The sequence below is a fragment of the Myodes glareolus genome, chromosome 2 (genome assembly GCF_982192425.1).
Source record: "Myodes glareolus chromosome 2, mMyoGla1.1, whole genome shotgun sequence".
Classification (NCBI taxonomy): Eukaryota; Metazoa; Chordata; class Mammalia; order Rodentia; family Cricetidae; genus Myodes; species Myodes glareolus.
Window position 1 is genome coordinate 136,422,012 of NC_142027.1, and position 20,872 is coordinate 136,442,883.

The window sequence follows — 20,872 nt, forward strand, 5'->3', positions numbered from 1 at the left end:
TGACCTTAGCTACTTACCCATTGCTCAGCTTCCTCCTCTCGGTGGGACCATTTATCCCACTGGACACTGAAGACAGAGCCTGGCATCTATGATGCCAGCACAAGACAGCAGAACAGGGCATGCTGCATCAGGGTGAGCGAGGGCTCTGCCAATCTGACTACTCCAGGGGACCCACTGATAGGCTGCCCGCTGTCCCCCTGAAGGTCAGGGAGGAGAAAGCCACTGCCAGCAGCTCTCCAGCCCCACTTAGCAAGGCTACAAAATCTATGAAAGAATGGGTCAAGTGTTTGCTTGCCCTGGGTCAGCTCCTACCATGACAGCCTGAAATGTGTCCCTCAGCATATGGGTGTATTTGCACTTTTAACTTTTTAAATTATATGTCTTTGTTTAGTGTGTGTATGTGCATATGCTGAAGCACACATGTGGGGGTCAAAGGACAACTTACGGGTGTCTGTTTGCTCCATCTACATGTGGTCCAGGGGATGGAACTCAACACTTCAGAATATGGCAGAAGGAGCTTGAGGTTACATAATGTAGGCAGTAAGGAAGCAAAGACAGAGTGGGGTCACGCCCCACGTCAAGCCTCACCCCACATTCCTTGTCCAAAACAGCACCTTCAGATGGGTACCTAGTGTTTAAATACACAGTTGCAAGGTAGATATTTTGAGTTCAGATATAGCAGGAGGTTACAGGGACCTCCTATCCTGACCCAGTGTGATCCTTATTAGTATCTTATGTCAAGAGGAAATCGGGATGTAGATGGGTGCAGAGGTAGGAGGCGGCCATTTTAAGGTTGGAGGCAGACCTCCAAAGGATCCAGCCCTCTAGACACTTGGCCCCCACATTCCGGCACTGTGAGGAACTGAATTCTGCTGTTAAGCTGGGCATGGTGGTGCAGGCCTCTGATCTGGGCACTCAGGAGGCAGAGAGAGAGGATCTCTGAGTTTGAGGCTAGCCTGGTCTATATAGTGAGCTCTTCACCAGCCAGGGCTACATAGTGAGATCCTGTCTCTAAAAAGAAAGTAGTTTCTGGTCCTGAAACCAGCCACTCTGTGAGACCTTGTGACAGACAGAATCGTACCCTGCAGATGCGCCTTCCTAGAGCCCTTTGCTCCTCCTAGAAGATCTTTTGTATCTATCTGGGTGTCTACCTTTTACTACCATAGAATTATTTTGTTACTATTAATAGAATCATGGAGTTAAAAGGTCAAAACAGTGTCTACATTTATATACACATATGCACACAAACCTCCACAGACATATACACACATACATGTTCACATGCTCACACACATACACACACATGCTCAAAGGCTTACATACATGCTCACTTGTGTGTATCTCTTCCTGTTCTGGACACCCAGTTCTTCCTTCTAGAAGTGAAAATCCCATCCTTGCATCTTTTTATAGCCGCTGTGTGCACACAGAAGCAATGGTGTGTGCGTGTTCTTCCAGGGGACCATGCTTTTCTTGGCTCCCATCTCACTGACCCCGGAGATGGCTCCAACTAAACACACACAGGAAACAATCTGGCGGCTGAAAGGTGGGACCCAGAGGCTGTGCATTTCCTGCCAGAGTCCTGCTGCCATTCACCGTCTGCGTGGCCTCTCCCTCCTTCCTTGTCATATCTGTAAACCAGAGCCCCTGCTGGTCACTTTCAGCCACTGCCCAGCAAATGGCCACTGATGTAGCAGCTTCAAAGACGGCCATCAGCATCTAGGGAGGTGACTCAGTCAGGAAAGTTCTTGCTCTGCAAGTAGGAGACTCTGAGTTCTGGGCCCTGCACCCAGCTAAAAGCTGGACAGGGCAGCGCACACCTGTAACCCCAGCCCTGGAGAAGGGTACACAGTGCAGGCAGACCCCCAGAACTCATCCAGCCCAGTCTAGGCAATTGGTGAGTGTTCAGTGAGAGACTGCCTCCAAACATAAGGTGGAGAGCAACTGGAGAGACACCTAATGTGGACCTCTGGTGTCTGCTTACACATATACCCACACCACAAACATACACACACTCCCACACATGTGTGTGCTTGGCCTTAGCTCTGCCGGCAACCAGCAGGAAATACACACCCTTAGGCTCTACCTCCAACCTCAGGGATGTGCCCTACTGTCAGGATCATTGCAGACACTCTGGCTGATCTGAGCACACACCATTGGCCTACACAGTTCATTCCTTTTCGGTGCTGTGTAATATTCCCAGGGTTAGCTGACCCAGTTGAGTTGTGATGTTAAAACTGTTTCTTCGTCTTTTACCAACAAGACAAATACAATGTTCGACATCCCTGCAGACACGCACGAGGTTTCTCTAACGTGGCCAGCCAAGATGGAAATGTTGGATTGAGTATCTTCCACTTAATGGAGAATCCCAGCGGGTCCCCCGCCCTAGTTGATTATAGCAGTTTGTGTTGCCTCCAAGGCTGGATACAAGCTGCACTTTCCCATGTATTTCTTGCTGCTTTAGCGGGACTGTGATGTGCCTCATCTTCAGGGTGGGCCAGAAGCCGGGCCTGATGAAGGCTAAGTCATTGTCTTTTGGAAAGGCTGAGGTTTAAATGTGGACCCAGGGCATGACTCCAGCCTGCCCGTCTCTCCCAGCCTCCGTTGGCCCAGTAGCTCCCTTCTTGCTGTTTCATTTTTGCCTGGGCGCAGTGGGCAGTTTTATCTCCATGACTTTGGTGGGAATCAGTCAAGGATTCTTTGTCAGACAGATGGATCTCTTTCCAGAGAAATGGAGCCACCGGGTGGTGGTGGCACACGCCTTTAATCCCAGTACTCTGGAGGCAGAGGCAGGCGGATCTCTGTGAGTTCGAGGCCAGCCTGGTCTACAAGAACTAGTTCCAGGACAGGCTCCATAGCTACAGAGAAACCCTGTCTCCAAAAACAGAGAGAGAGAGAGAGAGAGAGCGCTGTCTGGTACATGGCAGGTCATAAACGTGTGAACTAAATACATCACTGGTAACAACAGAAGAAAGAGCAGAGAAATAGAACCAGTCGCACACCTGTGCTTTGAGAGTTTTATTGCAAGGACGAGGCTCAGCGGTGGCAGGGTGAGCATATCTGAAATCTACAGAACAGCCTGGAAGCCTGGGCAATGGTGACACTGTAGCCGTGGGCAAAAGTCCCTCCTGCCACCAGGAAATGCCATCTCTTGCTCAGATGGCCTTTCCGTGGGTTAGACAGGACACACCCACGTGAGAGACAATCTCTGCCACTTCCTGGCCGAGGTGTCAGGCACACCTGCATCTCACAGTGACACCTAGGAGAACACTCAACAGCGGAGTGGACACTGTGGCCTTATTAGCAAAGAGGATGCAAGGTGACAGCCTCGGGCTGAGGTGATGCTTTCCCTAGGCAGGGAAGCATCCAGAAGCACAAATGGGCACTCCTCATCCTAGCAGGAGGGTCTCCAGTTCAAGGTCAGCCTGGGATTAAACAAACATGCAAAGTACTTTTAATTATTATTTTATTTAGGTGGGGGGTTGTGCACGCTTGTGCATGCACACATGGCACAAATGTGAAATCAGAGGACAACCTCTGTCATTTCTCAACTACCATCCAACTTTTTTTTGAGACAAGCTCTCTCCTCAGCCAGGAACTCAGCACCTTGGCTAGGTGGGCTGGCCATTGAGCCTCGGGGTCTGCCTGTCTCTGCCTCCCACCTCCTACTCACTGGGACTGTGAGAACTTTGCCTCTACGCCTGGCTTTTTCCATGGAAGGAAAAGCTTTACCAACTGAGCCTTCTCCCTAGTCCCACAAACAACAACAAAGAACCTTTCAGAAAAAAGTATCAGAAGGTGGTGATGTATATATTCATTATACCTGGGGGAACTGAGGCAGGGAATTGCCATGAGTTTAAGACAAGTCTAGGTTACGTAATGAGATCCTGCCTCAAAAAACTAACCATGGGAAAAAGGGAAGTGCCCATTCCAATTATTAGCATTGAGTTTGATGAAAAGCATCTCATTTTTTGTCCTTGGATCTGTGACTGGGAAGCACTGCTTTATGGAATCATATGATTTCCTATAAATCCCACATTCCCACAGAGAGCGTGCCACCACCAAGATGTCAGGGCCTTCAGCAGACATCTGGATTCTTCACGCTGTCGTCATTATGTTAATTTTGTGCGTGTAGGCATGTGTGCCGTGTCATGTGTGTCAAAGTCAGAGGACAACCTGCAGGCATCAGCTGTCTCTTGTGGGTCCTGGGGATAGAACGAAGGTCACCAGGCTTGGCTGCGAACACCTGTACCGACTGAGCCATCTCGCCAGCCGATGCTCCAACCTTAGCGCTTTTGCACTGTGTCCTGCATGTTCTTCTCCCCAATATCAGCTCCTGTCCTTTTGCTTAGATCACATTGGTTTCTGCTGAGCCATACAGACGGACTGAGTGGGCTGCCCTCGGAGTGTAAGGTACAGCCAGATGCTGTTGGACCTGAAGCCGTGTGGGAAGTCTTCTGTTGAAAGAAGGGGACAGAGGGCATGAAGGAACACTAGTCTCTGCCCCAGGAGCCTTATACATCATTTCAGATGAGCCACCTCAGCAAGGTGTATTAACTTACCTAGGGTCACATAGCACTCTGTGACAGGACAGCAGCGTGAGACCCTGGGCCCTTCAGATGATGGGGGCGTGCCCTCGAGGACCCAGGATATTAGTAAAACAGTAAACATCCTATGTTAATCCAGGATAAGCATGGGAAATCGCTGATGTGTCTGCTCCCTTCTTAGGGGCTTCATCTATGTGAGTTCATTCCACGCTGTCTCAGTTACTGTTCTGCTGCTGTGAGGAGACACCATGACCACAGCAGCGCTTACAAAGGAAGCGTTTGATTGACAGCTTGCTTGTAGTTTTAGATTATGTCATCCTGGCAGGAAGCAGACAGGCATGGTGCTGGAGCAATAGTTGAGAACTTCACATCTTGATCCACAGGCAGCAGGCAGAGAGAGAGAGAGAGAGAGAGAGAGAGAGAGAGAGAGAAAGAGACAGGGACAGACAGACAGAGACACTTGGGGCTTGATGTGAGCTTCTGAATCCTCAAAGTCCTCCCCCAGTGACACACCTTCTCTAACAAGGCCACGCCTCCTAATCCTTCCCAAGCAGTCTCACTAACTGGGGACCAAGCATTCAGGCATATGTGCCCATGGAGGCCATTCTCATTCACAGCCCCAGACATTGCTGGAACACCTTGTGAGCAGGTATTCTCAGATGCTCCACACGGCAGACAGGGATCCTGACACAGAGAAGGTAACTGGCTTACTGAGGATTAGCGAGCGGTAGGTCAGACACTTGAATCCTGTTTCTTTAGTTTCAGAACTCGGGGCTTCAACATGCTATCAAACACACACACTTACAAACATTACATGTATGCATGTACTTGTGCACATGCACACGTTCCAACCCACACACCTGCCAACTATCACAGGGCAGTGGCAGCTGCCACCAGTCTGCAAAGGGGGACATAGTCATAACAATCCCCCTGTCGACCCCTACCCTCATCCTGTCCTCTCAGACTCACACCCCAGCCCTCGGCTGCCCAGCACCCCCTTTTCTGTCTCAAGGGTCAGTCTATCATTTTTGTTTGTTTTTGGTTTTTTTTTTGTCCCCCTCCCTGCCTCTTTACTCTGTCCTCTGGGAGACTCCCAAAGACTACAGTCAGCCACCAAGGAAGACAGCAAGGACAGGGCACAGTGGACACCTGGGAGTTCTCACACCTCAGCCTGCACTACTGTGTGGGGGAAGGGAAGTGGTTACTTTATTTATTTATTTATTTATTTATCCCTCCTGCCCTGCTCCACACCCCGCAAGCTGTCGTTCCCCGCTGGGAAAAATGAAAAACAGCCTCAGACAACAGCAGACAAGACAGACCACATGGCCCCCGCAGTTTAATTTCCTTTAATTCATTTTATATTGAACCAAATGATACTGTTTGTTTTTAATGGCAAACACTCAGCACGGAGGAGGGGCGGCCGGAATCCTAGGGGAGAATCAGGCTCACAGCTGCTGTTGAAATCCTGGCTCCTTCGGTCCCCAACCCCCAATTACTACACCCCACCTTCTTTCCTTCTTCTTTGGAAATAGGCTTCCAGCTTGGATGGTGGCTGTCGAGAGGGGAGGCCTGCCTATGCCCAACTGCGTCACCCATCCTAGGGTGGCCCCAGTGGAGAATTGACTAGAGAGTCCCGGACCGGGCTGCTGTGACTGCTCTTAGTGCCCCTCCTTATCACTGGCAAGCAGGACCCACCCGGTGCCCTGTCCCAAGGAGAGGACGGGACATATGGAGCTGGGCACAGGCCAAGTGCATGCCTTAACTCCAAAGCCTGCGGCTGCATCAGTAGGCCATCCACAGCGGCTCCCGTGCTCCTCAAGAAACAAACAATAGGGGCAAGGAAAAACCTCCTTCTACACCCAGGCCAGCTAGCTGGGACCCATCCTTCTGTGGCCTGGGTGGGGCCTTCTGTGATCCTGAATCTTCACGACCCTCTTTTGCTAAGGTGGCTGTTCTTACAAGAGACTGCACCTCTGAAGGAGCCCTTGGGCAACGAGGCAGAGGGCTTTGGCCTAGTTAGTTATGGTCTTGGTGAGGCCAAATCAAGCTGATAGATGCCCCAAGAGCTCACCCCCACAGACCTCCCCACGCTGCAAAGGTGGCGTTATACCTGCTATCTTGTCCAGTTGCATAGACTCGGAGCCTGGAAAGGAAACCGGCTAGCTGTGGGTCATGTGACTCGCCCCCAGGCATGCTCTTTCTGCTATGATTGGATTCCACCCCGTAGCCAGCTGGTCACTGTGATGGAGAAGGACCCTGAGCAGCAGGGGGCAGGTAGGAAAGCCCGTGTTCCCAAACTGCCACCCACAAGGCCTCCCTCGTATTACCATGCAGCCGAGGCTGGTCTTGGACTCCTGGCAGGCCTCCTGTCCCAGCCAACCAAATGCTGAGATTACAGGTGTCTGTCACCTTATGAGGAATGGAATGGATGGGGCCAAACTGGGATGTGAAGCCAGAAGGGCCTCCCACAGAGAGGAGCCAGCAGCCACAGCACTGTGGTGATTTTCAGGATTACAGTAAGAAGTCTCATTCCCAACAGTGACATCTGCCAAGCGCTCACGCCACACACAGGTATCACGGTATCCAGCCAGGAAAGGGTCATGAATCTGAATTTAGGACTAGAAGAGAGGCTGAGTCCTGGGCTCCCAGAATCAACTGTATGCTGCTGTGCCTCTCACACTGTGGGTTCAGGGTGGCTACTCCCAGATGTGGCCTACTGAGAGGATCCAAATGCCCTCCAGCTGAATGAAAGTAGCTTGTGTCCAGGGCATGGCCTGGATCCCATTTCCGCTAGCACCCCTCCTTCCCTGCTACAAGAAAGGCAGTCAGCGCCAAGGCTGGCCCAGGAGCCCACTGCTGAGAGCCTCCACTTTCTCACCTGTTCACAAAGACTCTAAGGTGTAGGAAAGCGCTGGGCTCTAAGCCAGGCTTGGTGGTTCCTGCCTTCAGCACTTGGGAGCAGGGGCAGATGAATCTCTGAGTTCAAGGTCAATGTCTAGATAGTGAGGTCCAGGCCAACCTGGTCTACAGAGTGAGGTCCAGATCAGCTAGGGCTACATAGTAAAAAACTCTGTCTCCAAAGAAAGGGAAGGGAAGAAAGGAAGGATTCAAAAACGTGTGGAGATTTTTTAAAAAGTGCACAGTGCTTTGGAAACTCCCATGCTCCCTCCTGGGGTCATCTAACTCCCTTCACTTGCCCACGGGAAATCATTCCCTGCCTGCCTTTTATACATTTTCTGTCTCCATTCTTGCCAACTTATTGATCATGGGTTGAGCAAGCTTGGAATATTCCCAGTTTTACCCCCAGCCAGACTTGAGTTTGGATATCAACACTGCCCAAGCCAACAATTATTTTTTTGCATTCACCTCCAAAATATGCACAATATGATGGACACAGTGTGGGTACAGGAACTGAATAAAAGGGACTTAGATAAGGAGGCAGCGCTTGCCTCTTTGGCCAGATCATGAAATGTGAGACTTGACATCACAGCTCTACCAAAACACTGGGGACTGAAGAGATGGCTCAGAGGTTAAGAGCGCTGGCTGCTCTTGCAGAGGTCCTGGATTTGGCTCCCAGCACCCCTAAGGAGGCTAACAACCATTTGTAACTCCAGTTTCAAGGGACTTGATCCCCTCTTCTGGCCTTCGTGTGCACCAGGCATACACGTGGTGCCCATACATAACGCAGACCCATAAACACATGCATACACAAAAACCGTGCCCTGGAGGCCTGGCTTGGGTCAGTGGGAAGGGCTTTGAGCTGTAACTACAATGATCAGGTTTCTCTGCAGTGGGATTGGCCCCAGCCTGCGAACTGGGACAACCCGAGGGGAGTGTGTTAATTAAGTGCGGGGCCTGCTGCGGGCCCAACGCCCAACGTCACAGCAGGTCTGAAACAACACGGCAACCTGTCAGTCATGCTAAGAGGTCAGCGCTCTTTGGGCACGGAGGTCTCACAGCGCGGTAGTGACGTCATCCTCCGGCGCCGCCCCGCAGACCTCGGGCTCTCCAGACGCTGGCGAGGAGCCTGTGGCGGGGTGCTTGGGAGGCCATGATGATCTCATCCACTCGGGAGAGACTGGGCCGCCGCTGACGTCATCGCAGCGCCCATTGCCAGGCAACGCTGGCCCCACCCCAGCTTCCGTAGGCCCTGTGTTGTTCTCTCCTTCCCTCCCTCCCTTTTTCCTCCTCCTTCCTCATAAATCCTGCTTCCGCCTGTCTTACCTTTCATCTTCTCCCCGCTCCTCCTCCTCTTTTTCCTCTTCCCTGTCCCCACATCTCATTATATTTCCAAGGCTCTTTTTTCCTGTCTTCTTCACGGTGTCCTGAAGCACCCCACAGAATTTAAGCCCTGGCTCCTCTTCATGTCCTAACTGATCCCGTTTCCTTACTTGCTAATGGTGCTAATAAGAATAGCACCTAGGCCTCCTATCGGCCCTGAGGATAGCATGAAGACCCTGTTTCCCACAGCCTCTCCTGGCCCCACAGGTAGCCCACCTCCTTGTCTGTCCCGTTTCTCTCTGCTCAGATGGTCCTCTCAATGACTTAGTTAGCCCAGTGTTGAAGTCGTCTTATCTCAGGCTTGGAATTGGTCATAACCACTTTCCTTCTCAGAGGGGCTGTGGCTATACGGTTCCTGTTGGGATGGGCTAAGAAAGAGATTATAAAACAGGCCTGGTGGGTACCTGTCATCCCAGCACTTGGGAAACTGAGGCAGGTGATTATGAGTTTGAGGACTTTAAACATCAGGCCAATCTGCTCAGCCACTCACTCCCAGTGACCTTTTCCGCTAGGTCTCCGACTGGGTCGTTTCTCTCATGTCTTGGGCCCTGTTGCAGTTCCCTCTTTCCTCCGCCTTCCTCTCCAGCAGCCTTCCCAGTGCCTTCTCCCAGGGCTCAGAGGTTTGCTAGGTACCCCCTCTCTTGGAGAAGTCGGGGTGGGTGCCTCTGCTCCTGGCTCTGCCGGTCTGATGACTGCCAGGGACTGTTTTCCTGAGGTCGCTGGCAGCTGAGGCCCCAGCATCCCAGCAACCTAAGAAAAGCAAGCCTTTGTTTTCAGCTCAGAAGCCTTTATATATCAGCTTGGAAGAAAAAGCAAACGGACTGGAGCCGAGAAACTCCTCTGTCCTCAAGGCTGCAACATTGTCTGTTTATTCCCACCACACACACACACACTAAAGGAGGCTTTGGGGTGCAGCCAGGCTGTGGGCTCAGGCAGTGGAGCTGTCTACCTACCTTTGCTGGACCCTAGGCACACCAGGGGAACCACTTGACTCTCTGCAGTTTTGAAAGAATTATCTGGCATGGGGCCCTTCCCACAGTGGCCATTCAGAGAAGCAGGTGACTGAGTGTAGACTCAGCCCTCCATTCCCAGAGGGAGGCTTGACACTAACAGGACCCTAACACTTGCTACTTACTTTGGCGCCTTGGAAAATCCACAAAATATGTCCTTTCTCTGGGGACTAAAGCTGTCAAGACTGTTGTCTACTGGCTTCTCTTGATAGATGTGCTAGGGTCAGCATTTTCTAGGTGTGTGACTTGGAGAGCATTTAAGCAGGACCCCCTAGGACTCACCCTGTCTCTGTTACCTGTTCTGTACAATGAGAACATCAGTGGTGCCTGCCCCTGGTGCAGTGTGTAGAGTGGTGACCAGCACATAGCCTTGCCGGGGCTAAGACACCAAACAGGAGCCCAGGCAGCCACCGCTGATAAATGCGGACGTGAATGAGGAACCACAGTGGCAGAGTCTTGAGCCCACGGTTGAGCTCCTGGATCCACCTGTACCTGAAGCTCCAGCCAGCTTGTCCCCAGGATTTTGAGATAGCCCCTTATTATTTCTCAAGTTACTTTGCTAGTTTTCTGACCCTTGTGACTAAAGACTCAGAAGGTCAGACCTGGCCTAATACCCCCGGCATACAGAGCCGGACAGTGGGGTGCAGAGAGAGAGAACAATCCACTCAGGGTACCAGAACAGAGAAGGATGCTCCCTCGGCCCTTGGACTCCGAGTTGTACACATTTCACACTGAGCTCGTGCTGCTGGTGTCGATGCAGGAGCACCGTTTCTTTCCCACCCTTGTCCCCCAATCGAGAAGGCGAGGTGCATTTGCCACAGGGCATTTTGTCCTTGGCAGACTGCCCTTATAGCCACAGCTGACCCTTGTTGAGTCCTTCCATGTATCTGGATGGCCCCTTCACCTCTCAGGCCCTAGCTCACTGCCTCCATCAGTCCTAAGAGAGGGGCTCTCATTGGCCCTGTGTTCCCAGTGTCAGCAGCTTCCATTGTTGATATTGTTGCCTCAACAAGAGAGCCTTAGAACTCTAACCCAGGGTATAGGACCAAAAGTCCACACCTTTGCCTTGAACCTGCTCAGGTACCAGGAGTCGTCCCAGGTGACTCCCACCTACACCACAGTCCTGCTTCTTTCTTTCTTCACTGTGTCCTTTTCGTGATAATTTTGTGTCCAGCTCATCAGTAGCCACTAAACCTTCACTTAGCTTCAGAGGTTTCATTTCAGAGTCGTTTTTGAATGCAAGGACGGTCTGGCTGTGACTTCTGTCACTCCATTGATCACCAGGGGTGGTAGGAACGAGCTGGCTGGCTGGGTGGGTGCTCCATCTCTCCCTCACCACTCCTTGGGCGTCCCTCGCAAAGCTGTGCCCTCGATCGGCAGACGAGGCCGGTCTTCTCTGAACTGAGGAGGACTGCTCTTTGGTTAAAGGTCTGCGAGTAGCTGTCTCTCCTGCTAGACCCTCCAAACAAGCTCTCAGAGTCATTTTCTGTAAAACTCCTTACGGGCAGAGATCCCTGTTGGTAGCATCTTCAGCGGCAGGGTTCTGAAGCCTGGGGCCATCGGAATCCGGCTAGCTGTTTGAACCACTGCATCACCCAGGCTCTCCGCCAAGCTGCAGAAAGCACAGGAGCCAGCCTGGCAGGGAACAGGTGCTCTGGGCGGGTGGGGGAGCCAGTGCAAAGGCCCTGGGCTTCGACTGTGCCTGACTCACGGGATGGGAGCAGATGGTGCGTTTTGCAGCAAATGGGAGATGCAATAAGTGCTTCTGACACCTCTTGGAGTGCGGCGGGAGACCCCGATCTGAGCAGCGTCTGGCGCAGTTTTGGACCCAGGATTGGCCTTGTGTTCCGAACGCTTGTTTTGGGTGCCGTGTGAGGAATTTACAGGATAGAGCCATTGGGGAGCTCTGTGCAGCAGGGTCTCTGAGTGAGTTAAATGTTGATCATGAGACAGGGGTAACAAGTGTGTGGAAGGGGTTTGGTCACAGAGAGGGGACATACTTCACCAAAGGTGCCCAGCTGGGAAAGGGCAGAGTTAGGATTTGAGCAGCCAATAAGAACACACAGAGACTTAAGCTTGAGTAACAGGTCCACTTCTGCCCAGCCCCAGTCATCTGTTTAGGTTGCTATGGCAACCAACCTGAACCTGGATGGCTTCAATGGAGGCTGATTTCTCACAGTGCTAAAGGCTGCAGAACCCATGATCAAATTCCTGAATGATTCTGTTCCCAGTGAGACCCCTCATCTGGCTTTTGAGCATCCTTCTCTCTGTGTAGGACAGGATGGCCTCGAACTCACGGCAATCCCCCTTCTCAGCCCCACAAACCTCAAGAAGATGAGGTTGAAATTACAGAGCTGAACCTAGCAGCTTTAAAAAAAAAAGGTTTATTATTTTTATATATGTGTTTGCTTGAGTGTATATGGGTGCCCAGAAAAACATGTCCGGTATTCTGGAGCCAGAGCACAGGTGGTTGTGAGCCTCCTGATGTGGGTGCTAGGAACCAAACCCCAGTCCTCTCTCTTAGCTGCTGGGCCACCTCTCCAGCCCATGGTTCCACCCTCACACCCAAGACACCAGGGGTCTTGTGTCTCAGCACAGCTGGCTGTCTCCAGGTTCCGCGTTGGCCATTTAAACCCACTGTGGCGCTATATAACTTAGGGGAGGGGCAGTTGCTGCTATCCTGAAGTGGGCGAACTTTTTGTTACAGTTTCCTAAGCAACAGAGTCTATTTACATAGTATTTACATTGTATCCACAGTAGAAGCCACTGCAGGCTAAAGGGTGTGGCATCTATGCAGATATTCTACTGCTTTATGTGAGATACTGAAGGGTCACAGATTTGACCAGGTTTCGTTTGGAGAATTCTGGAATCTTTCCCTGAATACTGATGTGTGGGGATTAGGGCTTTGATGCATGAGTCTGAGGAGAGGTAGTGCAGTCCAGAGGCAGCCAGACACCCTCACCTGAGTGCTGCCGCCTCCTCCTGGTCTTCCTCTTCCCGCCCCTTCTCTTCTTCCTTTTTGTCCTTGGCTTGAAACTGCCATCCTTTAACCATCTCTGTTCTGTGATTCCCCGCTTCATTTGGGGTATGCCGTGGACAGCTCATCTCTCTGCCATATGACGTCCTCTGGGGCTGGGCAGACCATACGGGCTTTGTCTCTTAAATCTGCTATCTCAGCTGAAGAAACAGAAGTGACCGGCCCAGGGTCCAGCTCCTCACCCTCCACACAGCCTGTTCTCTTGCTCCCTCCCCTAGCCAGTCTCACAGACAGCAAGAGCAGGGAAGGGAAAACTGCCTCATCTTTTTTTTTTTTTAAAGATTTATTTATTTAATTAATTATTTAATTATTATGTATACAGTGTTCTGTCTGTATGTGTGCCTACAGACCAGAAGAGGACACCAGATCTCATTATTGATGGTTGTGAGCCACCATGTGGTTGCTGGGAATTGAACTCAGGACCTCTGAAAGAACAGTCAGTGCTCTTAACCTCTGAGCCACCTCTCCAGCCCATCTGCCTCATCTTTACGGGTCCGGGCTTGGACAGTCCAGACATCTCTCTGCCTCAATTCTAACCTGCTTGCTTTTCTCCCCCGCCCCCGGCATCCTTCTTCCCACTCTGTGATGTTGGGGTTCCCTGGGACCTAGAGTTTCATATGTGAAGCCCACACTGTACCACTGAGCCCCTCACCCCTTATTTCCTTTGAACCACCTCTAACCTCTGCCTCTTCCCAAGGTGGCACCTTATGTCCCACTCCCAGGCCACACTCATACGAGACTGAGCTTTGGCTGCCGCCCTGGCCTGCACCCTTGCTGTGAACCTGTATTTAGACCTTTTATTCCCTTGGATCTGCATGGTATTTGTGGTGTGGTGGATCCAGATCACCTGGGCTCCTGAGAGTGGAAGGTTGAACTTTCAGCATATTTGCAGTGGACCTTATGGGATTATTTATACCACAGAAATTGGCAAACACACAAATCAGGGACCGTTTACCCCCAGGGACCTGGTTTACCAGAACGCCACTGCATGCAGTTGGGAGTGTGTGTGTGTGAATGTGTGCATGTATGTATGTGTGTTGTAAATATCTGTGTGAGTGTTGGGGGTGTGCTAGTGAACATTGTGTGTAAGTGTAGGTAGGTAGTGTGTGTGTGTGTGTGTGTGTGTAAATATGTATATCTTATATCTTTGTATTTAGAGGAAAGAACTGAAGCTTGGAGAAGTGTTATTGTCCAAAGTCACCCAGTTTAGTGGACGGCAGACCTAACCGTGGCAAGTTTCATACCTTCAGCTCTGAGTGTCCTGCCCTACCTCATAGATGAATGCTCTTCATGAATATTCATTACTCCCAGGGACACGTGAATAACCAACCCTTCCTCTCTGTTCTGTGTCCATATTGATGTCTTGGATGGTGCCTCCCCTCTGTCCTCCCCGCTTCTCAGATGAACTGATCTGTTCATCTCCTTCCTCAGTGTCCCAGCCTCCCCATCAGCCCCAGGTCATCTCAGTGTCCCAGCTTCCTCCTCCTCCTCAGCCCTAGGTCGTCTCAGTGTCCCAGCCTCCTCCTCCTCAGCCCCAGGTCGTCTCAGTGTCCCAGCCTCCCCATCAGCCCCAGGTTGTCTCCATGCCTCTGTTGTTCCCCTGCTTTCCTGTCCCAATCCATCCTGACAGCAGGAAGGCAGACTGTAGCTCGCCTGGTACCGCCCCTGTCACAATCAAAGCCCAGAACCACCCATCTCACCACCCCACCCCTTGCCCCACAAGTCTTCCGGCAATCTCCACGTGCCTCTTTCCTGGTGACAGGAAGAAGAGGTGCCCGCACCCATCGCCCCTCTCATTGTTGGACGTGCCATAGAAACCCGCCTTCTGTTCGGTGGCCGTCAGAAGTAACAAGCTTGAGAAACCTGGAATTAGGAAACTGCTTAATTAGGGAGGATGCTCTCCCTGGGTGTGCACAGCTCCCGGTGGCCACCCAACCCGGCAGCTAATTGCTACTTTTAAGAAGGAGCCGCTAGGCGCTCTCTCCCTTGGTTTCATTTTCTCTGACACAAGAGCTTGCTGATGAAGTGGATTCTTTCCCATGTTCCCACTCCGCTCTGCTGTCAGCAAACACGAAGAAGGCGCCAGTAGTGAGGGTGGAACTTTCAGCCTTAGAGACCCCGTCCCGCTGTCCGGCTGTGTGCAAGGGTATGCCCTGAGTCGAAGATGCAGGATGGATGCCCACGGATCTCCTCTGAGGGGGTCAGACTCCAGTGGGAGAGCAGGGGGCTGAGGTTGGGAGAAATGCTATAGAGAGAGAGGAGGGGGAAAGGATGTAAAGCAGAGAAACGTGGGTGGATTGACGCATAGGAAGGAAAAAATAAGTGATAAAGGGGTCTGGAGAGAGGGCTCAGTGGATAAACACTTGGCACACAAGCAGGAGCACCTGAGTCAGATCCCCAGCTGGCCACATAGAAGCCAGGCGGGCTGGGAGCCGTCAACCTCAGCACTTGGGGGACAGGTGATGGATGGCAAGGGCACGCTGACTGGCTGGACAAGCTCTGGGTTCAGCCTCAGTAATGAAGAGAGGAAGGACTGTAGAGGACACATGATGTCAACCTCTGTCTTCTATATGACTCCGCATGAACACATATGCAGCTATACATATGCCACACATACACATTTTTCTAAAAAGGGAAAGGAGGATTGTGGGATGATGGGAGGGAAGAGAGGGGTGTTCTCTGAGGAACGCTGAATTCAGGAACAAGCGGAAAAGCAGGTTACTGTTAGAAGTTGGGAGACTAGAGGTAGACATGGGGCATGCTAGAGCAGATTGTCACCCAGACTGGATTAAGAACCGTGAGCAGGGGCTTTGGAAGCAGCTCCGTTGCTAAACGGCCTGCCATGAATGCATGAGGATTTGCATTCCTTCTCCAGCTCCACATTCAGATAAATAAATTGGTCAGGGCAGTCAGTGCACCCATAATTCCAACATGGGCTGATGGCAACAGGAAGGTGGTGAGCCAGCATAGCAGGCGAAGCCCAGATTCAGTGCGAGAGCTCGCCTCGGAAAATAAGGTGGACGTGATTGAGGAAGACACCCACGCAGCTTCAGCCTCTGGCCTCCACACATGCACGAAAACGTGTGTGCACCTGCATGCACATGTGCACATGTACTCATGGATGCACACACACATACACACACACGCATGTACATAATCTAAGGCTGACTGAGGCACACCTCCAGGTATGTCTGTAAGGATGTCTTCAGAGACATGTTTGAGGGGCCTACATGATGGATGGATGGATGGATGGATGGATGGATGGATGGATGGATGAATGGATGGGTGGGTGGATGGACAGAAAGACAGACGGACGAATGGGTGGGTGGATGGGTAGATTTCTTCATGGACACATAATTGTGTGACATTATTGGGAAGTGGTGAAAGGTATGGATGTGGCCCATCTGGGGGAAATAGGTCACTGGGTCACGTCCTGGAGGATACATCTCGCTGTGGCACCTTTTTTCTGTGTATCGTCCACCATGAGGAAGTGACTTCATCACCCTCTAATCACCATGGTATTGGTCCTCTCAGTAGACCTAGAAACACAAGCCAGGTGCCCATGCGTTGAGCCTTCTGACACCAAAATAATTCTTATTTCCAGCTGTTTCTGCCAGGCTGTTTTGGTCTAAGCAGTGAGACAAGTTACTGATACACGTTTGACAACGGTTGGGAGGTGTGAGGGAAGAGTGGGACAGCCATGTCTGGGAAACCAGAACAGTAGTGGGATTCTGCGGAGCTCGGGACCTGCTGTGGGATATAGACAGGAGCCTTCCTTGTCATGCATGGCTCTGTAGCATTGCCACATGGCACAGGTTGGTGTCAAGTGTCTTCCTCAGTAACTCTCTACTTCTGGGCCATACGGAAGGAGTATTGAAGGGAAAGGAAGGCCCCTTCAGAAAACAGTGACCACACACACACACACACACACACACACACACACACAGGAACTCAGCCAAACAGTCGTGAGGATAAAGGGAGTCAGATGACTGGATGATCATTCTTGGGTCGCCTCCTGGATGCTTTGTGCCTGAGTGCCATGATCAATGCAAAGAATTGGATACAAAGTCTCCCTGTGGGTGGGGAGATGACTTAGCTGGTAAAGGTGCTTGCTGCCAAGATTGGCAGCCTGGGTTTGACCCCTGGAGCCCACATGGTTGGGAGGAGAGTACCGACTCCTGCCAGTTGTCCTCCGACCTCCACACACAGGCTGTGGCTCACACACGCACTCATACTAACTAGCCAACATATGATCACTTTCTAAACAATGCAGCCTTACATACGGCCCAGGTTTACAGTCTCTCCTTAGCCTTCTCTGTCACGCTGCCCTTGAGCTTTGTTTTGTTTATTCTGTAGGTTTAGTTATTTAAATTCAGCTATTGTTTTCTGGTGGTTTCATTGAGGACCACAGACGTGACACTGTCCTTCCCAGTGTGCCATATCCTAAGGTTCATGGTGTTAGGGTGAGTTATTCCTGGGGGTGCTGACCTTGGTTGCTTGGTTAACCACACAGTTGCTGTTTCACGGGTGATCTGTCATAGTTGTGTGGCTGCCCACCGTAGAGCTCCGGCAGTCAGACCCCACCACTTGTGTATTTCCTTTGTGACCTTTCTGCCGTTACAGAGCTTGTCCTGGCGACACATCTTTGTGCGGAGCCCTGGTGGTTTGGGTAGAAGGGCTACAGCTACTGAGCTCACTCACGTTTTTCAGTCTGTGGAGACTGAGGAAAGGCTATTGGCTCCTGCATGTGTGTGTGTGACTCAGTCTCATTCAAGTGTGATTTCCATATTTTAAAGTACACAGCTTCGCAGCACAAGTTCTGTGAGCAGGATTACGTGATCACACCCACATAAGTACCATCACTATCAATGAAGAACCTTCTGCTGTTTCCCATAATTCCCTGGTGTCCCTTTAGAGTCCCATCCTCACCCTGGACAGTCAGGGTTGTGGTTTTATCACCATAGGTTTATGTTACCTATTCTGAGACTTTATATAAACAAGAATTATCATGTGGAGTCTTTGTTTGTGTGTGTGTGTGTGTGTGTGTGTGTGTGTGTGTGAGAGAGAGAGAGAGAGAGAGAGAGAGAGAGAGAGAGAGAGAGAGAGAGACATCCATGTGTGTATGTGGTGGCTCCAAATGGATGTCGAGTGTTTTCCTCTAACTCTCTACTTTATGTACTGAGGCAGAATTCCTCACGAAACCTAGAACTCACTGATCCAGTTACTCTAGTTAGCCAGCTTTTGCTTGGATCCTTTGTCCCTGATCCCCAAACTCTGGGGTTATAGTGGGGGCTGCCTCACCTGCTTGGCTTTAATGCAGGTGGTAGGGATCTGAACTCCAGACCTTCATCCACTAGAGCATTTGTCCAGCCCAGTATGGAGTCTTTTATAACCATCCTTGAAATACCATGATGCCTGTGAAATCCAGCCATGTTGGTAGATGTATCAGTCATCTGTTACTGTTAGTTTCAATAGCCAAGTAGTCTCCTATTTTATAAATATTGCCTGAATTTGTGTTATGTGTTCAGCTATGGGTGATACATTTGGGCAGTTTTCAGCTAGTGGGTCCTGTGACTACAGCAGCCAAGAACATTCCCTACCAGTGGACCCATGTCCATTTCTCCCGGGGAACCTCCTTGGAGGGGTGCCAAGGGTCCCCCATCAAGCGAGTGTTTGCGTTCATTAGATTCCGTGAAGAGAGGGTCCGCTTTCATCCCTCTCCCAGCTCAGGCCCTCCTGAGACTTGTTCAAGGCCAAAGGGAAGAAGGACCCCGGTCCTCGTCCCGCCTGCTGTCCTTCATCTCAGAGTAACTCCACAGAGTAAAAAGTGGGACTCTCATTCTGGGGCTTGTCAGGATGATAGTCAACCCAGAAAGAGTGAGGCGCCTGTCGAGATCTTTCACCAGGTAACATCTGGCCGCTTTGGAGGCCACAGGAGGTAGAAGTGCAGAAGTGGGAGCCTGCCCTTGGCTCCCAGCCTGGCTTTTGTTGCTCCTACCCTGTGGTACCAGAGTCGGCTCTCTGTGATAGTGTGGAGGAGGCAGCGACTGTCCTCCACTCTCCGTACTGTACCCAGTCAGACAGTGATCACACCCGCCCCGTGCCCAAAGTGTTCTGTTTCTCCTTCCCTGACACCTGATCCTGGCACTTTGATCTGGTGAACAGTGAACAGTGGGCAGTGGGCGGTGGACGAGGACTTCAGGCAGGAGCCATGTCTCCCTGGCCACCTCCATTGGTCCCCATTAGACCCAGCTTGAGTGCTTTCCAAAGCTGATTAATGGCCTGCCTGTGACCTGGACTGTCATTATGGCCGTGCCTGGGCCCCAGCTCTGTCCTCTGGGTCTTGGCTGCTAACACTAATTGATGCTTTTTTGTGTGGCTGCAGGGTAAGTTTTATCTGGTCATCGAGGAGCTGAGCCAGCTGTTCAGGTCACTTGTTCCCATCCAGCTGTGGTACAAATACATCATGGGGGGTGACTCCTCCAACAGCTACTTCCTGGGAGGGGTCCTGATCATTCTCTACAGCCTGTGCAAGGTGAGCTGGCCCAGGGCATGCTGGGACTGGGAGGGACTGCTGAGGAGAGAGGGCCAGCCACTAACATCTTCCGGTTTTCAAATCAAAATACATTTCATATAGCATAGAATTAGCCATCCGTCAATCTATTCCTTCCTTCTTTCTCCCATGCTGGGACCTGAACCCCTGACTTTGCTTGTGGTAGGCGGGTACTCTGCCATTATGCCGTGTCCTTTTAAAACTCCGACACAGTCTCTCACCAAGCTCCCGAGCCATCCCTGAACTCCCAATCCTCCTGCCTCAGCCTCTGGAGAAGCCGGGAAGGATTACAAGCCTGCATCACCAGGCCTGGCGGCTGCTAACCTCATATCATATACAGTCAGTGGCATTTGCTGTACCAGGTCTTCCTGGGTAGCAGCCATTCTCCGTTCCTCCCGCCTCCCAGAACCTGACAGTCACTAACCCATGTCCTGTGCCTACATATGTGCTGGTGTTGGGTGTTCACATATCAGTGGGGGCGGGGGTGTGCAGCGACCTTTGGGATGTGGCTTGTTTGATTTACCATATGGTTTTGAGATTCACCCACATCATAGCACCATAGCATGTACCAATACTGCTTCAGTGTACATGCAGAGGTCAGAGGACAACTTGCCGGAGTCGGGTTTCTCCTTCCCCCGGGGTGGGTTCTAGGGATCAAGTAAGGCTTGATGGCAAATACCTCTACCCACCAAACTGTCCAGCTGGTCCCTCCCTTCTCTCTTCCTTCTCTGTTTCTGTCTTTAAAGGCTCTTGGGACAGTGAATGCATTCACTCTACTTCCTTTCATCAGGGCCAGTCAGGCAATTCACGCAGAATCAACCCTGGGGCTTGATCTTGCTCATTGTGATCAGCTACCAGTGGCTGGCTCTAGCGCTGGAAAAGTGCTGTAATTGATTAATAATGCCTGCCCTGGGTTTGGCAAGGGGAAAGACAGTTTATATGCTGTTTATTTATCTGATCAGGGTAACAGATGGGACTGTTGATACCGGGCGTCAGGACAGGAGTCAGGCAACACTGATAGAAAGGGGAAGAAGTTTCTTGAAAATGATCAAAGGCAGAGGTGGGGGCGTCCGGGCGGGCGAAGGTGCTCAGCCTTCCCTCTGCTTTGCCTTCAGTCTTTCGACATCTGTGGTCGCGTGGGTGGAGTCAGGAAAGCATTGAAGCTCCTTTGCTCCTCACAGGTGAGTGAGCCCCAGCCCGCGCCACTCAGCCGTTCCTCACCCCGCTGGGCAGTGCCTCTGAGGGCTCACGCTGTCTGTCTCTCCTCCCCCTCTTCCTCACGCAGAATTATGGGGTCCGAGCCACGGGGCAGCAGTGCACAGAAGCGGGCGCCATCTGCGCCATCTGCCAGGCTGAGTTCCGAGACCCTATGATTCTCCTGTGCCAGGTGAGTGGCAGTGTCCACTGGGACTCCGCTCCACAAAATGTCCATCCTGGGAGCCCATCT

At 51.5% G+C, this 20,872-nt stretch overlaps 1 protein-coding gene across 2 annotated transcripts in view; it reads left to right on the plus strand.

Annotated features, from left to right (window-relative positions):
• Positions 1-20,872, plus strand: part of Rnft2 (ring finger protein, transmembrane 2) — a 57,026-nt gene that overhangs the window by 27,224 nt on the left and 8,930 nt on the right. For both annotated transcript variants that reach the window (XM_048422666.3, XM_085681270.2), the window contains exons 8-10: positions 19,258-19,407; positions 20,541-20,606; positions 20,711-20,812. In XM_048422666.3, coding sequence (XP_048278623.1) covers positions 19,258-19,407; positions 20,541-20,606; positions 20,711-20,812 — 318 coding nt within the window. The remainder of the gene's footprint in view (positions 1-19,257; positions 19,408-20,540; positions 20,607-20,710; positions 20,813-20,872) is intronic.